This window comes from Pleurodeles waltl, chromosome 4_2 (genome assembly GCF_031143425.1).
Source record: "Pleurodeles waltl isolate 20211129_DDA chromosome 4_2, aPleWal1.hap1.20221129, whole genome shotgun sequence".
Classification (NCBI taxonomy): Eukaryota; Metazoa; Chordata; class Amphibia; order Caudata; family Salamandridae; genus Pleurodeles; species Pleurodeles waltl.
In genome coordinates, this window is record NC_090443.1 from 696,148,861 (window position 1) to 696,174,640 (window position 25,780).

Consider the following 25,780-nt stretch of genomic DNA (forward strand, 5'->3'; position numbering starts at 1 on the left):
AACCCCTTCGACTTCTTCAGGGCTGAAAATTCACCAGATAAATCACTTGAGTTGAGAAGAAAATGCTAAGGTAATAAAGTGGGTACTAACACCCATATTCAATAAATAAATGAAACAAGAGAAAGGAATAGGAAGAAAAAAGAAAAAAGAAATAGTAAGACCAAAATAAATACCTAGACACCACAATAGGAAAAACCAACACTCCAAGGTGAAAGGGACAGCAAAGTGAAATACTCCTCAATCCCATATTATAATTACTATCCAACGAACGCGGTGTGAAGCGTGATACGACATCAAACTAGAAAATATATAGTCACATGCAAAGAATAATACCTATGAAAAAACGTCATGTACACCACGTGATAAAAACGTGACTAACCCCATGTGAGTGTAACCAAAACAAATCACAATTATCTTATTCAAGAATGAAAGTAAATAGCAATTGTTGACCAACAAACATGGAAAAAATCTTCCGGTAATGTCTGTCACTGAACCAACGAAGCCCTATTGTGGCTAAATGTTAAACACACACATGGAATATGACTCAATTAATCACCAAAGAAATAAAATCGTACGTCCTCTCACAGTAAGTAAATCCTCCACCATTAAAAAGAAAACTAATCTACAATACCTAGCTCAAGTTTCATGTAAACAAATCCAAGCATCATCCGTAAGTTATTCCCTGTATCCTCCAAAATAGGCAAAGCGATGACTATAAGTAACTGCAGAAAAAAGACCCAAGTGAATCGGACATTATGAAACAGAAATCCATTACCTTAAATCACAAACTCAAACAGGGCAAAGCCGCCCATTACGTAATCGACATTGCAAATCACTGACTCACCCTTATCTGATGAATCTCCTCAAAGACATCAAATGTCAAACGCCGTCCGAGCCATGAGTACGCTAACCGCGGTTGTTGGAAGCGGAAGTCCTTATGTGAATTACAAACGTCATAAAAAAAAAAACTGACCAATACAATGAACACAAAAATAGGACCACAACAATTTTCCTTATTCTGCAAACCAAAAGCATCTGTTTCACCCCATAGTTAACTGAACAGCTATGCATGAGAGGGACAACTAGTCATGACACACCTCTCAAAAGAGAAGTGGATCAAGTCTATATAAAAAAAGGATTACCACCATCAAGAACAAACTCACAAACAAAACCACAAGTGTAAACAATAACAAAAAGTGAATCGTTAAGTAAGACATCCCCTAAACCACCCAATCCATTCCTAGATATAATGCAAAATGGGGAGGGGGGAGAAAGTATAAAGTCAGCAGAGAACAATAAAAATAAATAAATAAAATGTCATGATATAGAAATTATAACATAATATATGTATCCAGTGAAGCATTGTATTTGCCATCTCAAGTGTTACAGGGTAAAAGAAGCCCTTATTGGTAGTACAAAACAAATCATCAAATACAAAAATAAACATGTATTATTTCATAAACAACATAAGTTCATCCATTGTATAACAAGTTAACATCACCATTCAATCCCCCAGGAAGTACTCCAACTCTCTATCCAAATTTAGGCCCAACTCCACTGCCCTTAGTCTCATTATCCACAATGCTTCCTTTCTGCATAAGGAAAGTTCCCTATTACCACCTCTGGGATCCCTTGAGACATGTTCAAAACCAAAAAATGCAAAGCTTTTTTGAGTATCTTGTGAATCACAAGTTAAAATATGTGCCACAACAGGATATCTTATATCACCATTTTTAAGTGCTCTAACATGTTCACCAATTCTAATTTTGAGTGGGCGTATAGTACTCCGAACATAGATCCGACTACATTTACACCGTATCAGGTAAATGACAAATGAGGTATTACAATCAATTGTTGACTTGATTTTATACACTTGTTGTCCAGTCGCAGAAAATTCTTTAATATCATGAAAGGCCCAGCAAAATATTCCACACTGTCCATATTTGAAAAAAAACATCCCTCGTGTAGATAACCATGTACTAGTAGGTATAGTGGTGGTGAAACTAGGAATGAGAATATTCTTAAGAGTTCTATCTCTACGGTAAGTTGTAACCATTCTTTCAGCTACAACATTCTTCAGTGCCTCATCTTGAAGTAGTATACCCCAAAGCTTGATCATAAATTTCCTTAAAATCAACAATGAACTGTTATAATCTGTTACAAATCAAACCTTGTTGGATTCAATATCAAATTTGTCTTGATTCCTTACTTTCAAAGTGTCACTCCTCACTAATTGTTTTCCCCGATATTGTGCTTTCTTAATCACACGTTTAGGATAACCCTGTGATCTAAATCTCTTGCCCATCTCGTCAACAGGACACAACAATTCATTATCCAAACTGCAATTACGTTGGGCTCTCACCAATTCTCCGAAAAGGAATTGATATAATTTGATGTTTGGGGTGTGCACTCTTAGTACTCTTAGTGTGTAACATAGAGTTACACGCTGTGGCTTTACAAAATAGCCTACTCTGGATCTGATTATTGACGAATAATGAGTTCAACATCCAAAAACTCGATGATCTCAGAACTAAACTGGAAAGTGAATTTAACGTTCATAGAATTCGAGTTCAGGAATTCACAAAATTCAATCAGTCTATCTGTACTCCCTGTCCAAATCATTAGACAATCGTAGCGCTCCCAATATAATATATATGTCTGCCATTGGGTAGACTCTGGACCCCAAATCCATTTATCCTCAAACCACCCCATCAAAAGATTTGCATACGAGGGAGAGAATCTGGAGCCCATTGCCACACCCTGCTTCTGTTGAAACCAGTTCTTATTGAACAGAAGCAAATTGTTCGTAAGTATTAAATTCATCATTTCAACCAGCATATCCGTCTGCTCCCACAGGCTTGCCGATCTCCTATTAAGAAAGTATTGTACAGCCATTTGTCCTAAGTCATGGTTAATACAAGTATACAATGAGACCACATCCAATGTAACCAATAGCATATTGCTCTCCCATTCAATATCATTCAAAATGCTAAGAATATGCGTAGTGTTCTTAATGAAAGATGGAAGGTTATATACCAGCGGTTGTAAAAAGGAATCCACCTATTCAGAAAGTTTTTCCGTTGGGCCTAATATACCAGAAACAATTGATCTACCCGGTGGAAAAGGTAGTTTCTTGTGTACCTTAGGTAATGTATAGAGACAAGGAAACCTTGGATGATCTACCTTAAGGTATAGATATTCATCTTTATTTAGTAATCCCTGTTGTTGCCAGGTGAGTAACCTACTGTTGATCCTATTCATAAGGTTAGGAATGGGATTACCCGTCACATATTCATAACATGCCAAATCATTCAGTTGCATCAAGATCTCATTATCATAATCTAGTTTATTCATGATAACCACATTCCCACCCTTATCCGCTTGTCTAATGGTAATATCCTTCTCCTGCCGGAGTGACTCTAATGCAACTAGTTCATCAGAACTCAAATTTTTGGGAAAATTATGAAATCTATTTTTTGATAAATAATTATCAAAATCTTTGCAAACTAAATCATAAAACATATCCAAAGGATTCATCCCAAACATCCTTGGTGTCCAACGCGATTTTCTCTTTAAACCACTTGAAATACTAGTGTTGGGCACAATATCCAATCCTGTAATACTTGTGAGAGAATATTGAGATCCTCATCCCGCTCAGCAATGGACAGTAACAGTGCTGTATCATGAATATCCTTAATGGATAGTGTACTCAACTGTAACCTGTGTGTAGGTGGATCTGGAGTTGATGAATTAACCGGATTCAAATGAAAATGCTTTTTCAATTTAAGTTTGTGAACAACTTTATATAACTCAACCTTAGATATGCAGGGATCACCAAAACTACTCGGACAGAAATTAAGACCTTTTGCCAAAGACTTCTGGCTCCTGGTGAGAGCTCTATTCTAGAAAAATTTATCACATTAATGGATGATGACACATTGGTCTCTACACCTTCTTGTCTCGAGACCTCGTTTTTATTCCACCCTGTTCTTTTGTTCCTGCTGCCAGATCCTCTACCACCCCTTCTGGTCTTCCTGTATGTGGTATCCTTCTGTTTTGGTTGTATTTGCCTTGTTTGATCCTCATAAGTTCCTGTAAAAAGCCAATGTTTTTAGTTGCAATGCCCATCTGGGCAGTGGTCCCCAGTCCACCCTCGGCATCACTATCGCTAGTGACCGAGGTGCTAATGGAAGAAGAATCGGATATGTTTGACATGCTAGATCCCCTAAGATCTGGGTTTGTGTGCACCAAATGATCATATTTGCTCGCAAAAGTGAATATTCTACCGGTCAAGTAATCCCTTTCATCACGCTTCAGTTTCCTGGCTTTTCTCTGTGTAACTTCTTCTTGGAATTTAAGTAACACCTCATCTAAAATTTTGTAGTTTTTAGCAGTAGCCTCCTTTAAATTTAACTACTCAATCTCTTTCTCAAGGACACTAATTTCAGACTGAAGTCTATCCACCTTCCTTTTTGCATTAGTGATCAAAATATCCACAAGTCTCATTGAACTAGCAGTTAACTCATTGTCCCATGAAGTCAAAAGGTCGGCGTCCAGGTCATCTTAAGTAGGAAAAATTTGAGATCTGAGATCACGTGGGATGCAGTTAAGTTTCTTGTATTGTTTTAATGTTGCCCCATCCCACCATTTCGATAGTTCACTCTTTTTTAACTTCTCATGTCTAATAAATTTGCTTCTTAAGCCTTCCTTCTGTGAAAGAAAATTGTTCTGTAATGGATTATGAAATGTACTTCCCTTGGCCAAACTATCAAATAATTCCTCAGCTAGTTTCGTTCTATCCATTTTCAATAATCAGAGCCAGTACCGAGCAGCCATCCTCAGACCCTAAAATTAGTCACTGAAATGGGGTGTGATTGTGAGGGAAGAGAAAAGTCGCTCAAGGACAATAAAGGGCACAATGTGTATATAAGGTGCCTTCACAAGGGACAACATACAATCCTCTAAATATTTAACAGATAAACAAAAACCAAACAGAAACCTACGTGAGGCACTCAGACAAATATAAACAAGAGTAAAATTGTGTTGAACATAAGAAACAATCAAAATATCCCAATGAAATATTTCACAGTCCAAATAATTAACCACGGATCATTCATCAAGGTATGGTCCAGCCACATTTTCTCCGGATAATTCATAGTTCAAACTCTGAAGTACTCTGCCAATTTTAGAACATAGAGCCCCATCAGTTCATTCCTCGGTTTGAACTACGAATTATCCGGAGAAAATGTCTTCAATAAATTACAAGGGCTGGACCATACATTGATGACTGATCCGTGGTTAATTGTTTGGTTCTGTGAAATATTTCATTGGGATATTTTGATTGTTTCTTATGTTCAACACAATTTTACTCTTGTTTATATTTGTCTGAGTGCCTCACGTAGGTTTCTGTTTGGTTTTTGTTTACCTGTTAAACATTTAGAGGGACTGGGTGTTGTCCCTTGTGAAAGCACTTTATATACACATTGTGCCCTTTATTGTCCTTGAGCGCCTTTTCTCTTCCCTCACAATCACACCCCATTTCAGTGACTATATTTAGGGTCTGAGGGTGGCTGCTTGGGACTGGCTCTGAATATTGAAAATGGATAGAACGAAACTAGTTGAGGAATTATTTGATAGTTTCGACAAGGGAGGTACATTTCATAATACATTACATAATTTTTGTTCACAGAAGGAAGGCTTAAGAAGCAAATTTATTAGACTTGAGAAGTTAAAAAAGAGTGAACTATTGAAATGGTGGAATGGGGCAACATTAAAACAATACAAGAAACTTAACCGCATCCCACGTGGTTTCATATCTCAATTTTTTTCTACTTACGATGGCCTGGACGCCGACCTTTTGACTTTATGGGACAATTAGTTAACTGCTAGTTCAATTAGACTAATGGATATTTTGGTCACTAATGCAGAAAGGAAGGTTGATAGACTTCAGTATGATATTAGTGTCCTTAATAAAGAGATTGAGGAGTTTAATTTAAAGGAGGCTACTGCTAAAAACTACAAAATTTTAGATGAGGTGTTACTTAAATTCCAAGAAGAAGTTACACAGAGAAAAGCTAGGAAACTGAAGCGTGATGAAAGGGATTACTTGACCGGTAGAGTATTCACTTTTGCGAGCAAATATGATCATTTGGTGCACACAAACCCGGATCTTAGGGGATCTAGCATGTCAAACATATCCGATTCTACTTCCATTAGCACCTCGATCACTAGAGATAGCGATGTCGAGGGGGGACTGGGCACCACTGCCCAGATGGGCATTGCAACTAAAAACAACAGCTTTTTACAGGAACGTATGAGGATCAAACAAGGCAAATACAACCAAAACAGAAGGATACCACATACAGGAAGACCAGAAGGGGTGGGAGAGGATCTGGCAGCAGGAACAAAAGAACAGGGTGGAATAAAAACGATGTCTCGAGAAAAGAAGGTGTAGAGACCAATGTGTCATCATCCATTAATGTGATCAATTTTTCTAGAATAGAGCACTCACCAGAAGCCAGAAGTCTTTGGCAAAAGGTCTTAATTTCTGTCCAAGTAGTTTTGGTGATCCCTGCAGATCTAAGTTTGACATATATAAATTTGTTCGCAAACTTAAATTGAAAAAGCATTTTCAGTTGAATCCGATTAATTCATCAACTCCAGATCCACCTACACAGAGGTTACAGTTGAGTACACTATCCATTAAGGATATTCATGATACAGCACTGTTACTGTCCATTGCTGAGCGGGATGAGGATCCCAATATTCTCTCACAAGTATTACAGGATTTGGATATTGTGCCCAACACTAGTATTTCAAGTGGTTTAAAGAGAAAATCACGTTGGACACCAAGGATGTTTGGGATGAATCCTTTGGATCTGCTTTATGATTTAGTTTGCAAAGATTTTGATAATTAATTATAAAAAAATAGATTTCGTAAATTTCCCAAAAATTTGAGTTCTGATGAACTAGTTGCATTAGATTCACTCCGGCAGGAGAAGGATATTAGCATTAGACAAGCGGATAAGGGTGGGAATGTGGTTATCATGAATAAACTGGATTATGATAATGAGATCTTGATGCAACTGAATGATTTGGCATGTTATGAATATGTGACGGGTAATCCCATTCCTAACCTTTTTTTTTTTTAACCCAAAATAGTTTTATTGTTGCAGTTGCTTTTGATATAAAAATCCACAAAGATATGAAGATGTAATGCTGTGCAGTTTTCATACTGTATGTGCCCAAAACTCAGAGAACAAAATCCTACTGGCATGGTTTGCTTCCATAAAACTGCACACAAACACAAAAATGCATCAGAAGACACTGGAATGAATGAACACATAGTTGTTTTTAACACTTTTGGCTCAACGCAAGAAACAAAAAGACAGTATTTTCATTTTTTCCTTAAAAAAAGCACCATTTGGTTAAACAAAAATACGAAGATGGCAAATGTTCATATTGAGAGTTCTTGGGCTCCTGCCTAACTTAGCTGTGGTGTGTTGGGGCAGCTGAACACAAAAGTATTCAAGTGTGACATTAGCCAAAAATCCAGTATTCACACATTACCTTGACTGACATGAAGTGGCTGCTACCAAAAAACAAAAAAAGACCTCCCCACAACATACTTAAAAAAATCTACAGGAATATGCATTCACAAAAAAACAGAAACAGTAAAATGGTTGATTAGATATAAATATTAATGGGTTGCGTACAGTGCAGTAAACATGAAGTTAAAATACCAGCACCAGTTTCAGAATCCGGTAAGGAGAGGTGAGGTAAGGGTCCAGGAAGGGTTCAGTTAGTCTTGTGTGTAGCTGTAGTTTGAACCTGCACCTTTTTTCTTCATTCGTGGGTTTAAGTAAAATATCACTGAACACTATTAAACTGTGTAGGCACTGGACAGAGGAAGGCACCATGGCAGGAAGGCCTGCTGTTTTGTAGGAATTCATTATTTCAGAAACCTTTCATTCTTTCTGTCTTTGCAAGTATCTCTTTTTCAGGGTCTACCTGCTTTTATCACGTATGTCTTGTGCACTCAAGTACATTTCTATCTTGTGTTCTTCCAGGGATAGCGTAACTCTACATTTCTCTCCCTGCCGGAAAATCTTTTCAAGTCGTTCCAGCTCCAAAAACTATTCTCAGTGACATATTAAGAGGTTTTATTTATACACAGAGCTCCTTTCTGCACTTATAATTTCAAAACATTAGGATTTTAGGGGCTGGAACTCAACTATCAGACTTGCTAGAGGATTGAAAGTCTGTCTGAAGAAACAGAGCAAAGCCAGTCGTAAACTGTCTGCTCCAACCATCTCCATTTTTCAAAAGCACCATGCTTCTAGCAAATTGTGGCAAATACTGCATAACTCCTGATAGCCATGCAAGACAGGCACTAACTATATTGTTATTTTTCAGAAATTAGCAAAATACACATCTCAGTCTCTAGCATACATTGGCCAGTGAACCACTTTAGATGAGTACTAAAATACTTGTGTTGTACTACAGTATCCGACAAAAGGCCTGATTTAGAGTTTGGATGACGGGGTACATGGCGAATATCCTGTCCGCCTTATTACAAGTGCATTATATTCTATAACATCTGTAAAATTCTAGATGGCGGGTTAGTGCACAGTGTGAGATTTACCAAAAAACATGCTGCAAACAGGAGGCTATTCAATGCAGTGAATATATCAACATGCATGTAGTAGAAATTGAGGCAATAACATCAAAGATGCAGAAAGTGAACAAACCAAGTTAACATCTACATGCATCTCATACCAATGTGCAGTATGCACTGGCTGAAAATGCAGATGGATTTATTGTAGCCACTAAAGGTAATTTATGGTGAGGTTAAGCAACTGCCTATTTCCTGAATGTTTCATTAGCATACATTATTTTTCTCATCCATGCTTTCAGGAATATAGAAAAGATTTTTAGGATATACACATATTGTTACAAGCTTTTTCGATTTTTTTTTCATTTTGCTAAAATGGGAGTCTCTGTCTTCTTTTCATCGGCGGTTTGCATCGAGGTCATGTGGCTTTCAAACAATCATTTATGAAAAGCAGTAAAGAGACAAACATTTAGTCAGGTCATCTGATGCTTTTATAACTGAAGTTGATGATTCATGCAAACTCCCCTGCATTGAAAAGAAGACTGGAATGTTTAATTAAATAGACAGTTCCCAAGATAGATACACATGAGGTGTTAACCAACATCTGCATTTGTGCCTATTTCTATAGCAACCTATTTCATCGACTAATCCTTTGCAGGAATAGCAGTCAATAAACTTAGACAAGCACATCCAAGAGCGCTGTTAACCATTAACATCTAACCTAATGTCAGATCTGAACAGTTGGGTAGAGATGCGACGGATAGCACAAGCAATTAGTATTGCACATATATTTAGATTACAGCAAACACCAACTCCAGAAATGTAATGCAAATGTGCAATATTTCGAACCAGTATACTTGATTTGAGAGCGTGTAGTGAATAATCTAGAGTACAAAGAAATACATTTAAGAAATTAGCAGTTTCACCCTGGGTATTTGGAAAGACACATTCTTTGTAGTCTAGGAAACAGGCACAAGGATAAATTCTTGAACAAATACTTCAAAACAACTATGTCTTTCACCAGAATTCAAGGTCCAGGATGCTCTGAAAGAAGAGGTTTGCTGACATCTTTAACAATAAGGCCATCACATCTTGCCAATGTTCCCATGACTCTTTTCAAAAGTCCATCATTCCAAAGAATACACGTAGGCCAGACTCATACCGTTAACTATCCCTTACAATCGAACTGACCTCAGAACAATGCCAATGTGTCTTGTCTACACCTGCACAGCTCTGTGAAGGCTAACAAGTCAGCGAGACCATCCCATATTTTGCCACAGAAGATTTCTCACTTGAAAGACACATTCACCATGCTAGAAAGTCTGTTCTCCATCGTCAAGAATACATGCAATTCGAGTGCAGTCTCACAGACTAATATCTCCGTTTGGGTGGAGACTCCTTACCTCAACAACCCTCTGGGCAGCTGTCGTCTCTCTCACAGAGGAATGAGAGCTCTCCATGGAATGGGAATGATTTCAAGTATTTCAAAATGTCAATGCTATACCAAAACTAAAATAAATTGACAGGGAAGGCAATAGTAACTAAGAGAAGTGATAGCAGAACTACACGGGTTAAAAAGATGCCTTGGCAGACAAGGGCAGATGATAATTCAGAATATCTGAACGTATGGCAATGAATGTAGGAAGATCATGACCTTCTGGTAGGCCACTTCACATTGCAAAGATCCTTTTGAGACTGAGGACTTGGAGTTCACAGTTCTTAAATTAAAAGTAAGAATTCAATTCTATCTGTAGGCTTCCAAAAGTTAAAGAAAAGGTATAGATAAAACGAAACCAGTAGGAACGTGGCATTCTTCCATTCCATTTCCAACACAAAATATTAATTCCTGTTTTTGTTTACTTTGTTTGGAAAAATGAGCATAATATTATACTTCATCCTAAAGAGCAGAACAGTCTCCCACATGACAGCTTTACTGCTTCCCGCATGACTCACAGTGTGCTTGCGTGTGTGTGTGCGTGCAAATGTGTGTTTTGTCTTAGGTGATTTTGGTTTTAGCGCTGTTATTCTACTGTCATTTTCTGTAGCCACTACCACACCGAGGCTCATCGTTTTGAAAATACATTTTCCGGGGCAGAGGTTCAAGCCCTTTCAAGCCCCTTCCTTTAGAAATCAGGCATAGAACAGCCATTGTGTTTAACAATGTAGCTCTTTGAAATAATACTCCTCTGCCACAGTTTTTGAACTCTCGCTTGCAATCAGTTTTTGAATAGTTGGCCACAAAATGCTTTTTTTTCAAATTTCCTTTTTTTAACAAAAACATCAGGTAAAAAATACACAAAATGACAGACACAGTTTTGGCGAGCCCATATTACACGTTTCCCATCAATCCTACATTTCAGGGATGAGGTGCTGACATAGAAAATTGGATAAATAAAAAATTAGTTTTCGATTCCAATTTCTCTTCTTGGATGGCAACTTTAAGAAGTGTGTTTTAAATGTTCTTAGTAAAGTTTGATTTGCAGCTTCATCCTGAGTGCCTGGCCAATCTCGCCTGTGAGGTAGTTCAGGTAATTTTCGTCCTCCAGTTTCAGCAGTTCCTTCTTGCGGTACAGTGGCATGCTGGCGATCTCCAGCCTGTAAGTGCCAGGAATGATCTTCTTGCGGCCCAGGTGCAGGTAGCTGAGCCCATCCTTCTGGTGGATGCGGAAGTAGCCCTCCTCATTGCCATGGGCAATGATATAGCGCACGTGGTTCTCCAAAGTCTCAATGGTGGGGATCAATTCCAGGATATGCTGCTTGTTGGCCAAATCTGAGATGTTTAGCGACATGGTGAGTGGGGCATCAATGTCCAGGCTGGCCAAGCTGATGTGTTGACACTCAAGAGGCTCTGTTCCATTAGCACTACGCCGCTGCCTTCCTTTCTTCAGGGATCCATTCATCTTACATTCGTAGCAGGCCTCATGATACAGGATGTCCTCCTCATTCTCTTCTGCAGGGGATGCCAGATATGAGTTCTTGCTGAAGCCAAGCCCGGAAACACAGTGACCTTGCCCCGCTCTGAAGTACCCGCCAGGGCAGCCGCAGAGGTAGCCACCATCGGTGTTGGAGCAGCCATAGCTACAAGTGTTCCCCGTGCCACCGGAGCACTCGTCCACATCCTGGCACCCGCCATATTCCTGATCAATGTCAAATCCTGAGGGGCAGACACACTTGAAGCTGCCGAGGGTGTTGTAACAGGAGGTGGAGCCACATGAAGACCCGCTGGCACACTCATTTTCATCAACACACTAGTTCCATTGGTAGTGCTGCATATAGCCTTGAGGACAGCCACAGCGGTATCCCCCGAGCACATTTTGGCAGCCATGCTGGCAGCGGTGGTTTCCGTCACATTCATCCACATCTTCACAGCTGCTGCCGGCAGTGTCCAGGGAGAATCCTTTCTGGCATTCACAGTTGTAACTACCTGGGCTGTTCTGGCACACTCCTTTGGCACCACACAAGCTAGGTTGGGCAGTGCACTCATTATTATCTATACAGGAGGTCTGGTGCTGCGTGAAACCAGGGGGGCACTTGCAGTTGAAGCTTCCAATAGTATTTATACACAGGAACTGGCAGTTGTGTTGTCTGGTTGAACATTCATCTAAATCTTTGCAGGTCTTTCCATCTTCCTGAAGGATGTATCCCCGTGGACAAGAACACTGATAGCTTCCTTCTGTATTCTTGCAGATGAAGTTACATGGCTTAGGAGACTGAGCACACTCATCCATGTCGACGCAAGACGTCCCTGTAATGTCAGTGGTGTAGCCCGGTTTGCAGTGACAGCGGAAGGAGCCAATGCTATTTATGCACTGATCATTCTTGCACAGATTTGGAAAAACTTTCCATTCGTCAATATCTCGTCCATCAGTTGAGTAGCCAGGTCCGTGTGGGCACATCTTCTTGTAGAGGGCAGTTCCAGGGAGGGGACAGAGCTCACATAGTTTGCCCCATCCACGAGCACTATTACAGCAACACTCCGACTTCGTGACAAGGTTCTGGCTTGTGGAGGATAGCTGACACATTGTCTGCAGAACTTCAATATAACAATATCCCTGGCGGGTATCAATGCACTCTGTGCCAGTGGGGCTGACTTGGAATCCTTCATTGCAGTCACATCTGTAGCTTCCCACAGCATTCACGCAGCTGCCATTTTGGCAAATGCCAGGTTTGGTACGGCACTCATTTTCATCAATGCAGCCTTCCCCATCAGGCCGGCGCTGCATCCCTAGTGGGCAGATGCACATGAAGGTGCCAATCAGGTTCTTGCATACCATCCCACGTGACTCACAGTCGTGGAGACCTTCAGAGCACTCATCCAAATCTTTGCACATCCTCCTGAAATCTCTGAGGATGTATCCGGAAGGACAAGTACATTCATAGCTGCCAAAAGTGTTGATGCAACGGTAGGGACAGAGAAGTGGGTTCAGGGAGCACTTGTTGGTATCTTCACAAGTCATCATGGGGCCAGGCTCAAATACTTCATCACATGCACATTCGAATCCACCAACCACGTTGGTACAGGTTCCATTTCCACATGGGTTACCAATGGAGCATTCATCTGTATCAACACAGTTAACACCAGTGAAGTCCAGGTTGTATCCAAAGGGACATTCACATCGGAAAGAACCATCCGTGTTGATATAAGCTCCATTCACACAGATACCAGGATTCTCTGCACATTCATTCACATCTTGACGAGTGTCCCCGAGACCAGGAATAGCTCCGTGTCCATATGGGCACAACTCTTGAAAGGCCACATGTCCTTCCTGGGGGCAGAGTTCACATGGATCTCCCCAGCCCTCTCTGGGCATCTTGCTACAGCAGCAGCAGGCTTTGGTGGTGTTGAAGGCCTTGGGAACAGAGCACTTTCCATTGTCAAAGCGAGTGAAGCAGAAGCTCTGCCTGGTGTCGAAACACCTCCGTCCGTTGTCAGAGAGAACGTATCCTGGGGGACATATACACTGGAAACTTCCTGGAGTGTTGGAACAGGTACCAAACAGACAGATGTTGGGTTCTTCATCACACTCGTTGATATCAATGCAGTTGTCATTCTGCACTTCATATGCCGGAGGGCAGATGCAACAGAAGGCACCCTCCAGATTCTGACACTTCCCTGGTGAGCAGGTGCCAGGGAGGCTTACACATTCGTTTATGTCAACGCAGTTCTTCCCATCAGGAGTGATCTCGTATCCCTCATAACACAAGCACTGGAAGCCACTGACATCGTTTATGCACTGACCATTGCAACAAACTTGCCCAATCAGGGATGAGCATTCATCAATATCCATGCAGTCGTTGTTGTGAGTGAGCTCAAACCAAGGGAAGCAGAGGCAGTTGTAGGACCCCACTGTGTTCTTGCAAGTTCCATTGCCGCAGGGTTGTCGGTCACACTCATCAATATCCATGCACATGGTTTGGTCACTGGCGACTTTGAATCCATTTTGGCAGCCATGCTGGCAGCGGTGGTTTCCGTCACATTCATCCACATCTTCACAGCTGCTGCCGGCAGTGTCCAGGGAGAATCCTTTCTGGCATTCACAGTTGTAAATACCTGGGCTGTTCTGGCACACTCCTTTGGCACCACACAAACTAGGTTGGGCAGTGCACTCATTATTATCTATACAGGTGGTCTGGTGCTGCGTGAAACCAGGGGGGCACTTGCAGTTGAAGCTTCCAATAGTATTTTTACACAGGAACTGGCAGTTGTGTTGTCTGGTTGAACATTCATCCAAATCTTTGCAGGTCTTTCCATCTTCCTGAAGGAAGTATCCCCGTGGACAAGAACACTGATAGCTTCCTTCTGTATTCTTGCAGATGAAGTTACATGGCTTAGAAGACTGAGCACACTCATCCATGTCGACGCAAGACGTCCCTGTAATGTCAGTGGTGTAGCCCGGTTTGCAGTGACAGCGGAAGGAGCCAATGCTATTTATGCACTGATCATTCTTGCACAGATTTGGAAAAACTTTCCATTCGTCAATATCTCGTCCATCAGTTGAGTAGCCAGGTCCGTGTGGGCACATCTTCTTGTAGAGGGCAGTTCCAGGGAGGGGACAGAGCTCACATAGGTTGCCCCATCCACGAGCACTATTACAGCAACACTCCGACTTCGTGACAAGGTTCCGGCTTGTGGAGGATAGCTGACACATTGTCTGCAGAACTTCAATATAACAATATCCCTGGCGGGTATCAATGCACTCTGTGCCAGTGGGGCTGACTTGGAATCCTTCATTGCAGTCACATCTGTAGCTTCCCACAGCATTCACGCAGCTGCCATTTTGGCAAATGCCAGGTTTGGTACGGCACTCATTTTCATCAATGCAGCCTTTCCCATCAGGCCGGCGCTGCATCCCTAGTGGGCAGATGCACATGAAGGTGCCAATCAGGTTCTTGCATACCATCCCACGTGACTCACAGTCGTGGAGACCTTCAGAGCACTCATCCAAATCTTTGCACATCCTCCTGTCATCTCTGAGGGTTTATCCGGAAGGACAGGTACATTCATAGCTGCCAAAAGTGTTGATGCAGCGGAAGGCACAGAGAAGTGGGTTCAGGGAGCACTCGTTGATATCTTCACAAGTCATCATGGGGCCAGGCTCAAATACTTCATCACATGCACATTCGAATCCACCAACCACGTTGGTACAGGTTCCATTTCCACATGGGTTACCAATGGAGCATTCATCCGTATCAACACAGTTAACACCAGTGAAGTCCAGGTTGTATCCAAAGGGACATTCACATCGGAAAGAACCATCCGTGTTGATACAAGCTCCATTCACACAGATACCGGGATTCTCTGCACATTCATTCACATCTTCACAAGTCTCCCCGAGACCAGGAATTGCTCCGTGTCCATATGGGCACAACTCTTGAAAGGCCACATGTCCTTCCTGGGGGCAGAGTTCACATGGATCTCCCCAGCCCTCTCTGGGCATCTTGCTACAGCAGCAGCAGCAGGCTTTGGTGGTGTTGAAGGCCTTGGGAACAGAGCACTTTCCATTGTCAAAGCGAGTGAAGCAGAAGCTCTGCCTGGTGTCGAAACACCTCCGTCCGTTGTCAGAGAGAACGTATCCTGGGGGACATATACACTGGAAACTTCCTGGAGTGTTGGAACAGGTACCAAACAGACAGATGTTGGGTTCTTCATCACACTCGTTGGTATCAATGCAGTTGTCATTCTGCACTTCATATCCCGGAGGGCAGATGCAACGGAAGGCATCCTCCAGATTCTGACACGTCCCTGGTGAGCAGGTGCCAGGGAGGCTTACACATTTGTTTATGTCAACGCAGTTCTTCCCATCAGGAGTGATCTTGTATCCCTCATAACACAAGCACTGGAAGCCACCGACATCGTTTATGCACTGGCCATTGCAACAAACTTGCCCAATCAGGGATGAGCACTCATCAATATCCATGCAGTCATTGTTGTGAGTGAGCTCAAACCCAGGGAAGCAGAGGCAGTTGTAGGACCCCACTGTGTTCTTGCAAGTTCCATTGCCGCAGGGTTGTCGGCCACACTCATCAATATCTATGCACATGGTTTGGTCACTGGTGACTTTGAATCCATTGTGGCAGACGCAGACATAGCTTCCCTCTGTGTCAATGCACTCGCCATGGCTGCAGACATTTGGAATCTCCTGGCATTCGTTACGGCCCACGCAGGCTCCACTGGGAGACAGCTTGTAACCTGTTGAGCACTCGCACCAGTAGCTTCCAGGGATGTTAATGCAATCGGCATTGCACTGACATAGGTTCTCTGCACCACTGCACTCATCGATGTCTTCACAGATGAGTAGGATGTTGTTGTAGCTGAATCCCATTGGGCATTCGCACCGGAAGCTGCCAATCTGGTAAATGCAGACACCATTGGTGCAGATTGCTGGGATCTCACTGCATTCGTCAATATCAATGGGTTTTCCTGTATGGATGTAGATGATAAACCCAGGGGCCTGATTCCCACACAAGAACTGATATTCAGTACTGGCTGGGACTGGACACGGCTCGCAGGGCTTATTCCACGCTTTGCCAGTGTTGTAAGAGCAGCAACACATTTTCTTGGTCATGTTAAAAGACAGTTCGTTCTCAAAGGTGTCATTATAATGATGATAGCACACGCTCTTCCTCATGTCCATGCAGTTGTTTCCTCCGTTGACTTGCATGTACTCTGGGGACAGACACAAGTGTAGTTTCCGAGCGTGTTGTAGCAAGTGCCAGGACCGCAGATTCGGATGTGAGCACTGCACTCATCAATATCTTCACAGATCCGGGTGTCTTCATTCAGGTAGTACCCCAGCGGACATTCACACTGGAAGCTGCCAAAGGTGTTGACACAGTTTCCTCCTTGACAGAGGCCTGGGAGTTCTTGGCACTCATCAATGTCCTCTAGAATAACGGTGATTGGATTGGGACGGAAACCTTCTCCTCCGGGACACAGGGTCTTGTACTCAGTGGAGTTTCCAGATGGACAGGATTCACAAGGATTGCCCCAGGTGCGGCCCAGGGAGCAGCAGCAGGAAGCTCGGGTGACACCAACACCAATCTCAGCGCTGCAAGAGATCCCACCATCTCCCCTGGGCTGGGTGTACAGGAAGCAATTTCCAACACGAGTATCCACGCACCCTACTCCCGTAGGGTCCAGTTCAAAGTCCTGTGGGCAGTTGCACAAGTAGCTACCGGGTCTGTTCACACACAGGCCGTTGATGCAGTTCACTGGATCAGCACACTCATTTACGTCTATACAATTTCCCCCACTTCTGTCCAGCTCATACCCATCATCGCAGACACAGCGGAACATCCCAGGCAGGTTCTGGCAGCTCCCAAAGACGCAAATGTTCTGGAATGTGCACTCGTCAATGTCCTGGCAGGCCTTGCTGTCCTCAGTTGGTGTAAAACCCATCTCGCACTCGCACCGGTATCCCCCGGGTGTATTCAGACACTGGCCATTCTCGCAAAGGTTGATGTTGTCTGCACATTCGTCAACATCAGAGCAAGAGAAGCCATCACCATTTAATCCCTCCTGGCATGTGCATCGGTACGAGCCTGGAGTATTCACGCAGTCGGCATTGATGTTACAGCTGTGCTCCTCCGTGGAACATTCATCCAGATCGACACATTTCAAGCCATCTCCAACCCAGCCGCTACGACACTTGCACTTGAAGCTACCAGGAACGTTGATACAGGATGCGTGCATGTCACAGTTGTGTGCTCCAATTTCACACTCATCCACTTCTGTGCAGCCGGTTGTCCCCTTCTTCACGAAGTAGCCCAGCTGGCAGTGGCAGATTAAGGAGCCCTTTGTATTCTCACATTCTCCATGGAGGCAGATGTTGGGGTTGAGGTCACACTCGTTCACGTCGATGCAAGTTCTCATGTCCAGGGAAGCCATAAACCCATCGTAGCACATGAAGCAGTATTCTCCAGGGATGTCTGTGCACTGACCGCCATCACAGATGTCTGGGTTGTCCTCGCGTTCGTCGATATCTGTGCATGATCTCTTGTCTGGCATCAGTGCATAGCCCTCAATGCAGCTGCACTCGTAGCTGCCCTCAGAGTTGGTACAGTGAGAATCACAGCCGCCGTTCATGATGGTGCACTCGTCAATGTCGACACAGCCCAGCCTATCAGGTGTTGCTTGGAACCCAGAGTCACAGGCGCACTGGTAAGTTCTGATCATGTTGACACAGCGGCCATTTCAGCAGAGGTTGTCACTCAAGGAGCACTCATTCACATCAATACAGGCGTTCCCCTCAGCAGTCAGTTCATGACCAGGAGGGCAGATACATTCAAAGCTTCCCTCGGTGTTGATGCAGCTACCCCTTCGACATAGCAGAGGATCCCTTTCACACTCGTCAATATCCATGCAGTTCTTCATCATCATGAATCCGCTTTCATAGCCATCAAAGCACTCGCACTCAAAACTTCCAGGTGTGTTCACGCAGGTTCCAAACCCACACAGGTCAGGAGATATCCGACATTCATCAATGTCAGTACAGTTCCTTTCCTCTGAATCAAGGGCAAACCCGCTTTCACAGTTACACCTGAAGCTGCCGATGGTGTTTCGGCAAGTGCCATGAGAACAGAGGCCCGGGAACACCTTGCACTCATTCACATCTTTGTAAAATGGTCTGCCAGACAGTATATCACCCCTGTTTGCAAATCCTGGACCTCTGGGGCAGATAGTCCTATACTCGTCACTTTCAGGCTTGGGGCACTCCTCAGAGTCGATACCCCAGGCGGCACCAACAGAGCAGCAGCACATGTCCATCCTGTACTTCCCAGGTAGCTGCCCTGTGCACTCATCCTCGTCCCACTTCAAGAAGCACTGCTCGACCCGCACATCTACACATGTTCTTCCAGTCCCATCCAGAGTCAGACCTTCTGGGCACTCGCATTTGAAGGATCCGGCAGTGTTCACACAGCGTCCATTGGGGCAAACGCCAGGGAAGACGTCGCACTCTTTCACATCTTCACATGTCACCCCCTTCATCCTGGCGTAGCCTCTAGGACAGGCTGGGTCAATTTCACAGCGTTCACAGGGACTGCCCCAGGCAGCTCCCAGGGTTGCACAACATTCAGACTTCAAGGTAGCTCCATTGATGTTCACTTCACAGCGGCCATCTTGACTGTTCAGCCAGCACGTTCCCTTCATGCTGTCTACACAGATGGTTCCTGTGGAGTCAACTTTGCTTCCCAGGGAGCATTCACAGACAAAGGAGCCAGCATTGTTTCTACAGACCCCGTTCACACATGGATTAGATGCGCACTCATTGATATCTTCACAGGTGTCTGTTTCTGTCCTGAAGACGTAGCTCTTGGGGCAGGTGCATGTGTAACTTCGGGTGTATTGCGACACAAGCCGTTGTCGCACAGCAACCGGTTCACCGCACACTCATCCACATCAACACAGTTCTTGCCAGTCGTGTCAGACTCGTAGCCCAGGTTGCAGATGCAGCAGTAACTGCCATGCAGGTTCTCACAGATGCCATTCGGGCAAATCTCTGAATTCAAAGCACATTCGTTGATGTCTCGGCCATCAGCTGTGATCCCGATGCCGCTACTGCAGAGGGCCTGGAATTCAGCTGCGTTTTTGGCAGGGCATGGTTGGCAGGGCTCTCCAAAGCCATGGTCAGGGTTTGCACAGCAGCACTCAGACTTCTTGACGGCACTAGGGAATGGGCGAGCGCAGGTGCCCTTTTTGATGGCTCCATAGCAGGTGCTGCGCATGTGCGTGTCTACACAGACCCGGCCATCAATACCAATTGTCAGTCCTCCAAGTCACTCAGAGTTTATGCAGCGCCCATTCATGCAAATGCCGGGTGTTTGGCATTCATCAACATCCACACAATAGCGTCCATTAGGAGCCAGTACAAAGCCAGTTTTGCAGATGCATTTGAAGCTTCCATCCTCATTGATGCACATCCCGTTCAAGCACATGTTGGTAGTGGCACATTCATCATGATCAACACAGTTCTTGCCATCAGGGGTGGTCTCAAAACCAGCATTGCAACTACACTGAAAGCTGCCATCTGTGTTAACGCATCAACCATTCCTTCGATATTGATACAGGACTGCCTCGTTGGGTTGCTCTGATAACCATCATGGCAGCGGCAGTGGTATGAGCCTTGAGTGTTGACACAGTCACCATTCACACAGGGGCTGCTGGAGCATTCATCCACATCAATGCACTCCAAACGGTTATCCTGTTGGTATCCCATGTTACACTCACATCTGTAGCTGGAGGGAGTAGGGATGCAGCGCCCGTTCTGACAAAGATTTGTGAACAACTTGCAGATATCCCCAGTTTGATTGAGTGTAGCGGTACCAATGCTGGAGCTTCCAGGTCCCATCCCGGGGAGTCCCGAAATCCCTCCTTGTCCATTCCCATTGGGTCCGAATCCTCTGGGCCCAAAGACTCCAGGTCCAAAACCATTGGGTCCGGTACCTCCAGGTCCAAAGCCACTGGGTCCAGCACCCCCAGGGCCAAAGCCTGGATAGGTCCCAGGCAAACCAGGTCCTAGAGGGAGCCCCTCAATGCAAGTCTGCGATACTCATCAGATCCACGAACTGGACACATTGCAGGAATTTATCCGATAGCCCAACAGCGCCCAGAGTCACAACAGCAGTGCGTTTTGGTAAACTGGACAGGTAGCTCTCCGGCGCGTCGTCCACCAATCAAAGCAGAGAAACAAGTGCCAATGCGTTGATCGAACAGCGTGATCCATCTTGGCTCGTGCTGAACCCCCGGGGGCAGGTGCACACATATCTTCCTGCAGTATTGGTGCACTCTCCTCCATCACACACATTGGGGATGGTGTGCATTCATCCACATCTTCACATTTTTGTGAAGTCTCGCTTTGCTTGTGGCCGGCAGGGCACTTGCACTCGTAGGAGCCAATGGTACTGATGCAATTGCCTCCCTGGCAGAGTCCAGGAATTGCTTGGCATTCATCCACGTCTTGACAAGCCCCAGTGCGTATATTAGGAATGAACCCACGACGGAAGGGGTGGGGCTGAGCTGGACACATCTCGCAGGGATGACCCCATGCTCGTCCAATGGTAGCACAGCACAGAATCTTGGTGCACACAATACCGCTGAGCTGCCCCTGGCACATCTGGTTGCTGACTTGGGTGAAGCAAGGTCCTGTCCTGTAATCTCTTTCACACTGAGGACCGGTAAACCCGTAAACACAAGCACATCGGTTGGGTCCAATGCAACGGCCACCATTCTGACACCCACTTTCACAGACAGGCTGTCCGCAGTGGGTTCCAGTGTATCCCTTCTGGCAGGAGTCCTCATTGCAGCTTCCTCCATTCATACATCGTATGTTGCAGTTCAAGACTCCGCCAGATCCACAGGTTGGAGATAGCTGTCCATTTGAGCATGTGCACATGTTTGGCCGGGAACAGAATCCATCGCCACAGGAGTTTCAACATATTGGAACAATACATTGATTTCCCCCAGGTAACGTTTTCCATACAGGGCAGCAGTAGGAGTGGAATCGAGACCCACAGACGTTTGGCCCTCTTAGCAGGTCCTGTCCACGCCTCCGTACTCTGGTCGCTATTTGTCTGTCTTCGTAGCCTGCAAATCTGTCAGCCTGCACATCTCCTTGCTCTGGCTGTCCTTGGACTTGCTCCAAATGGTAAAGTGCAGTCCATCCTAGCATGAACTTGGCCAGCCATAGAACCCCCATGACGGAAACAATGTGGGGCTCCCACTAGGCCCTGGACATCCACTCTCAGTGGGAAACGGGAATGGTGCCGTCAAGGGACGGAAGGCAACCCTGAGCCTGGAACGCGTGCCAGTCCTGATGGGTTCCGTGTGAGGCTTCAGGTCCTGAGGTTGCGTTGTCCAGAGCTCCTTTGTTTAGTGGGAAGCTGGGCAGAAAGGCCCATTCCTAACCTTATGAATAAGATCAACAGTAGGTTACTCACCTGGCAACAATATGGATTACTAAATAAAGATGAATATTTATACCTTAAGGTAGATCATCCAAGGTTTCCTTGTCTCTATACATTACCTAAGGTACACAACAAACTACCTTTTCCACTGGGTAGACCAATTGTTTCTGGTATATTAGGCCCAACTGAAAAACTTTCTGATTAGGTGGATTCATTTTTACAACCGCTGGTATGTAACCTTCCATCTTTCATTAAGAACACTACGCATATTCTTAGCATTTTAAATGATATTGAATGGGAGAGCAATATGCTATTGGTTACATTGGATGTGGTCACATTGTATACTTGTATTACCCATGACTTAGGACAATGGCTGCACAATACTTTCTTAATAGGAGATCGGCAAGCCTGTGGGAGCACACGGATATGCTGGTTAAAATGATGAATTTAATACTTACGAACAATTTTTTTCTGTTCGATAAGAACTGGTTTCGACAGAAGCAGGGTGTGACAATGGGCTCCAGATTCTCCCCCTCGTATGCAAATCTTTTTATGGGGTGGTATGAGGATAAATGGATTTGGGCCCAGAGTCTACCCAATGGCAGACATATATATTATATTGGGGGCGCTACATTGACGATTGTCTAATGATTTGGACAGGGAGTACAGATAGACTAATTTTATAAATTCCTGAACTCGAATTCTATGAGCGTTAAATTTGCTTACCAGTTTAGTTCTGAGATCATCGAGTTTTTGGATGTTGAACTCTTTATCGACAATAATCAGATCCAGAGTAGGCTATTTTGTAAAGCCACAGCGTGTAACTCTATTTTACACGCTAAGAGTGCACACCCCAAACATCAAATTATATCAATTCCTTACGGAGAATTGGTGAGAGCCCGACGTAATTGCAGTTTGGATAATTAATTTTTGTGTCATGTTGACGAGATGAGCAAGAGATTTAGATCACAGGGTTATCCTAACCGTGTGATTAAGAAAACACAATATCGGGCAAAACAATTAGTGAGGAGTGACACTTTGAAAGTAAGGAATCGAGACAAATTTGATATTGAATCCAACAAGGTTCAATTTGTAACAGATTATAACAATTCATTGTTGATTTTGAGGAAATTTGTGGTCAAGCATTGGGGCATACTACTTCAAGATGAGGCACTGAAGAATGTTGTAGCTGAAAGAGTGGTTACAGCTTACCGTAGAAGTAGAACTTTTAAGAATATTCTCAGTCCTAGTTTCACTACCACTATACCTACTAGTACATGGTTATCCACACGAGGGATGTTTTTTTTCAAATATGGACCGTGTGGAATATTTAGCTGGGCCTGTCATGTTTTTAAAGAATTTTCTACGACTGGACAACAAGTGTATAAAATTAAGTCAGCAATTGATTGTAATACCTCCTTTGTCATTTACCTGATACGTTGTAAATTTACTCGGATCTATGTTGGGAGTACTATACGCCCACTCAAAATTAGAATTGGTGAACATGTGTGAGCACTTAAAAATGGTGATATAAGATATCCTGTTGTGGCACATATTTTAACTGTGATTCACAAGATACCCGAAAAAGCTTTGAATTCTTTGGTTTTGAACATGTCTTAACGGTGGTAATAGGGAACTTTCCTCATGCAGAAAGGAAGCATTGTGGATAATGAGACTAAGGGCAGTGGAGTTTGGCCTAAATTTGGATAGAGAGTTGGAATACTTCCTGGTGGATTGAATGGTGATGTTAACTTGTTATACAATGGATGAACTTATGTTGTTTATGAAATAATACATGTTTATTTTTGTATTTGATGATTTGTTTTGTACTACCAATAATGGCTTCTTTTACCCTGTAACACTTGAGATGACAAATACAATGCTCCACTAGATACATACATTATGTTATAATTTCTATATCATGACATTTTATTTTTTTATTTTTATTGTTCTCTGTGGACTTTATACTTTCTCCCGCCCCCTTTTTTGCATTATATCTAGGAATGGATCAGGTGGTTTAGGGGATGTCTCACTTAACAATTCACTTTTTGTTATTGTTGACACTTGTGGTTTTGTTTGTGAGTTGGTTCTTGATGGTGGTAATCCTTTTTTATATAATCTTGATCCACTTCTCTTTCGAGTGGTGTGTCATGACTAGGTGTCCCTTTCATGCATAGTTGTTCAGTTAATTATGGGGTGAAACAGAGGCTTTTGGTTTGCAGGATAAGGAACATTGTTGTGGTCCTATTTTTGTGTTTATTGTATTGGTCCATTCTTTATTTTTATGACGTTCGTAATTCACATAAGGACTTCCGCTTCCAACAACTCGCGGCTCGGACAGGGTTTGATATTTGACGTCTTTAGAAGAGATACATCAGATAAGGGTGAGTCAGTGATTTGCGATGTCAATTACGTAAAGGGCGGCTTTGGCCTGTTTGAGTTCGTGATTTACGGTAATGGATTTCTGTTTCATAATGTCCGATTGACTTGGGTCTTTTTTCTGCAGTTACTTATGGTCATCGCTTTGTCTATTTCGGAGGACACAGGGAATTACTTATGGGTGACGCTTGGATTTGTTTACATGAAACTTGAGCTAGATATTGTAGATTACTTTTCTTTTTAATGGTGGAGGATTTACTTACTGTGAGAGGTCGTACAATGTTATTTCTTTGGTGATTAATTAAGTCATATTCTATGTGTGTGTTTAACATTTAGATACAGTAGGGCTTTGTTGGTTCAGTGACAGATGTTACCAGAAGATTGTTTGCATGTTTGTTGGTCAACGATTGCTATTTACTTTCATTCTTGAATAAGGTAATTGTGATTTGTTTTGGTTACACTCAAATGGGGTTAGTCACGTTTTTATCACGTGGGGTACATGACGTTTTTTCATAGTTATTATTCTTTACATGTGACTATATATTTTCTAGTTTGATGTGGTATCACGCTTCACACCGCGTTCGTTGGATAGTAATTATAATATGGGATTGAGTAGTATTTCACTTTGCTGTCCCTTTCACCTTGGAGTGTTGCTTTTCCCTTTTGTGGCATCTAGGTATTTATATTGTTTTTACTATTCATTTTTTCTTTTTTTCTTCCTATTTCTTTCTCTTGTTTTATTTATATTTTGAATATGGGTGTTAGTACCCACTTTATTACTTTAGCATTTTGTTTCTCAACTCAAGTGATTTATCTGGTGAATTTTCTGCCCTGAAGAAGTCGAAGGGGTTATTTCCCTGTGACAAAACAAGTGTTGGCTTTGGGTTCAAGAATTAGCTGAATCTCTGAGGAATGAACTGATGGGATTCTATGTCCAGAACTTGGCAGAGAACTTAAGAGTTTGAACTACGAAGTATCCAGAGAAAATTTCTTCAATAAATTACAAGGGCTGGACCATACATTGATGACTGATCCGTGGTTAATTGTTTTGACTGTGAAATATTTCATTGGGATATTTTGATTGTTTCTTATGTTCAACACAATTTTACTCTTGTTTATATTTGTCTGAGTGCCTCACGTAGGTTTCTGTTTGGTTTTTGTTTACCTGTTAAACATTTAGAGGGATTGGGTGCTGTCCCTTGTGAAGGCACCTTATATACACATTGTGCCCTTTATTGTCCTTGAGCGCCTTTTCTCTTCCCTCACAATCACACCCCATTTCAGTGACTAATTGTATGGGTGATGGTGTTCTGTGGCTCAGATTGAGTGGGTGCTCCTGGCTTGTGTCTCTCTCGGTTGGCAATCTTTTTTTTTGTTGGAAGA

General features: G+C 43.3%; 1 protein-coding gene across 1 annotated transcript; it reads right to left on the bottom strand.

Moving 5' to 3' along the window:
* Nucleotides 1–11,071: 11,071 nt before the first annotated feature.
* Nucleotides 11,072–22,001, bottom strand: LOC138293213 (fibrillin-2-like). Its single transcript, XM_069232300.1, is given in 8 exon segments — nt 11,072–12,914; nt 15,042–16,787; nt 16,790–19,453; nt 19,456–20,169; nt 20,172–20,654; nt 20,657–20,824; nt 20,827–20,931; nt 20,934–22,001. Coding segments are annotated over 8 exon segments (8,595 nt in total). The 5' UTR covers nt 21,811–22,001; the 3' UTR covers nt 11,072–11,076.
* Nucleotides 22,002–25,780: the final 3,779 nt, after the last annotated feature.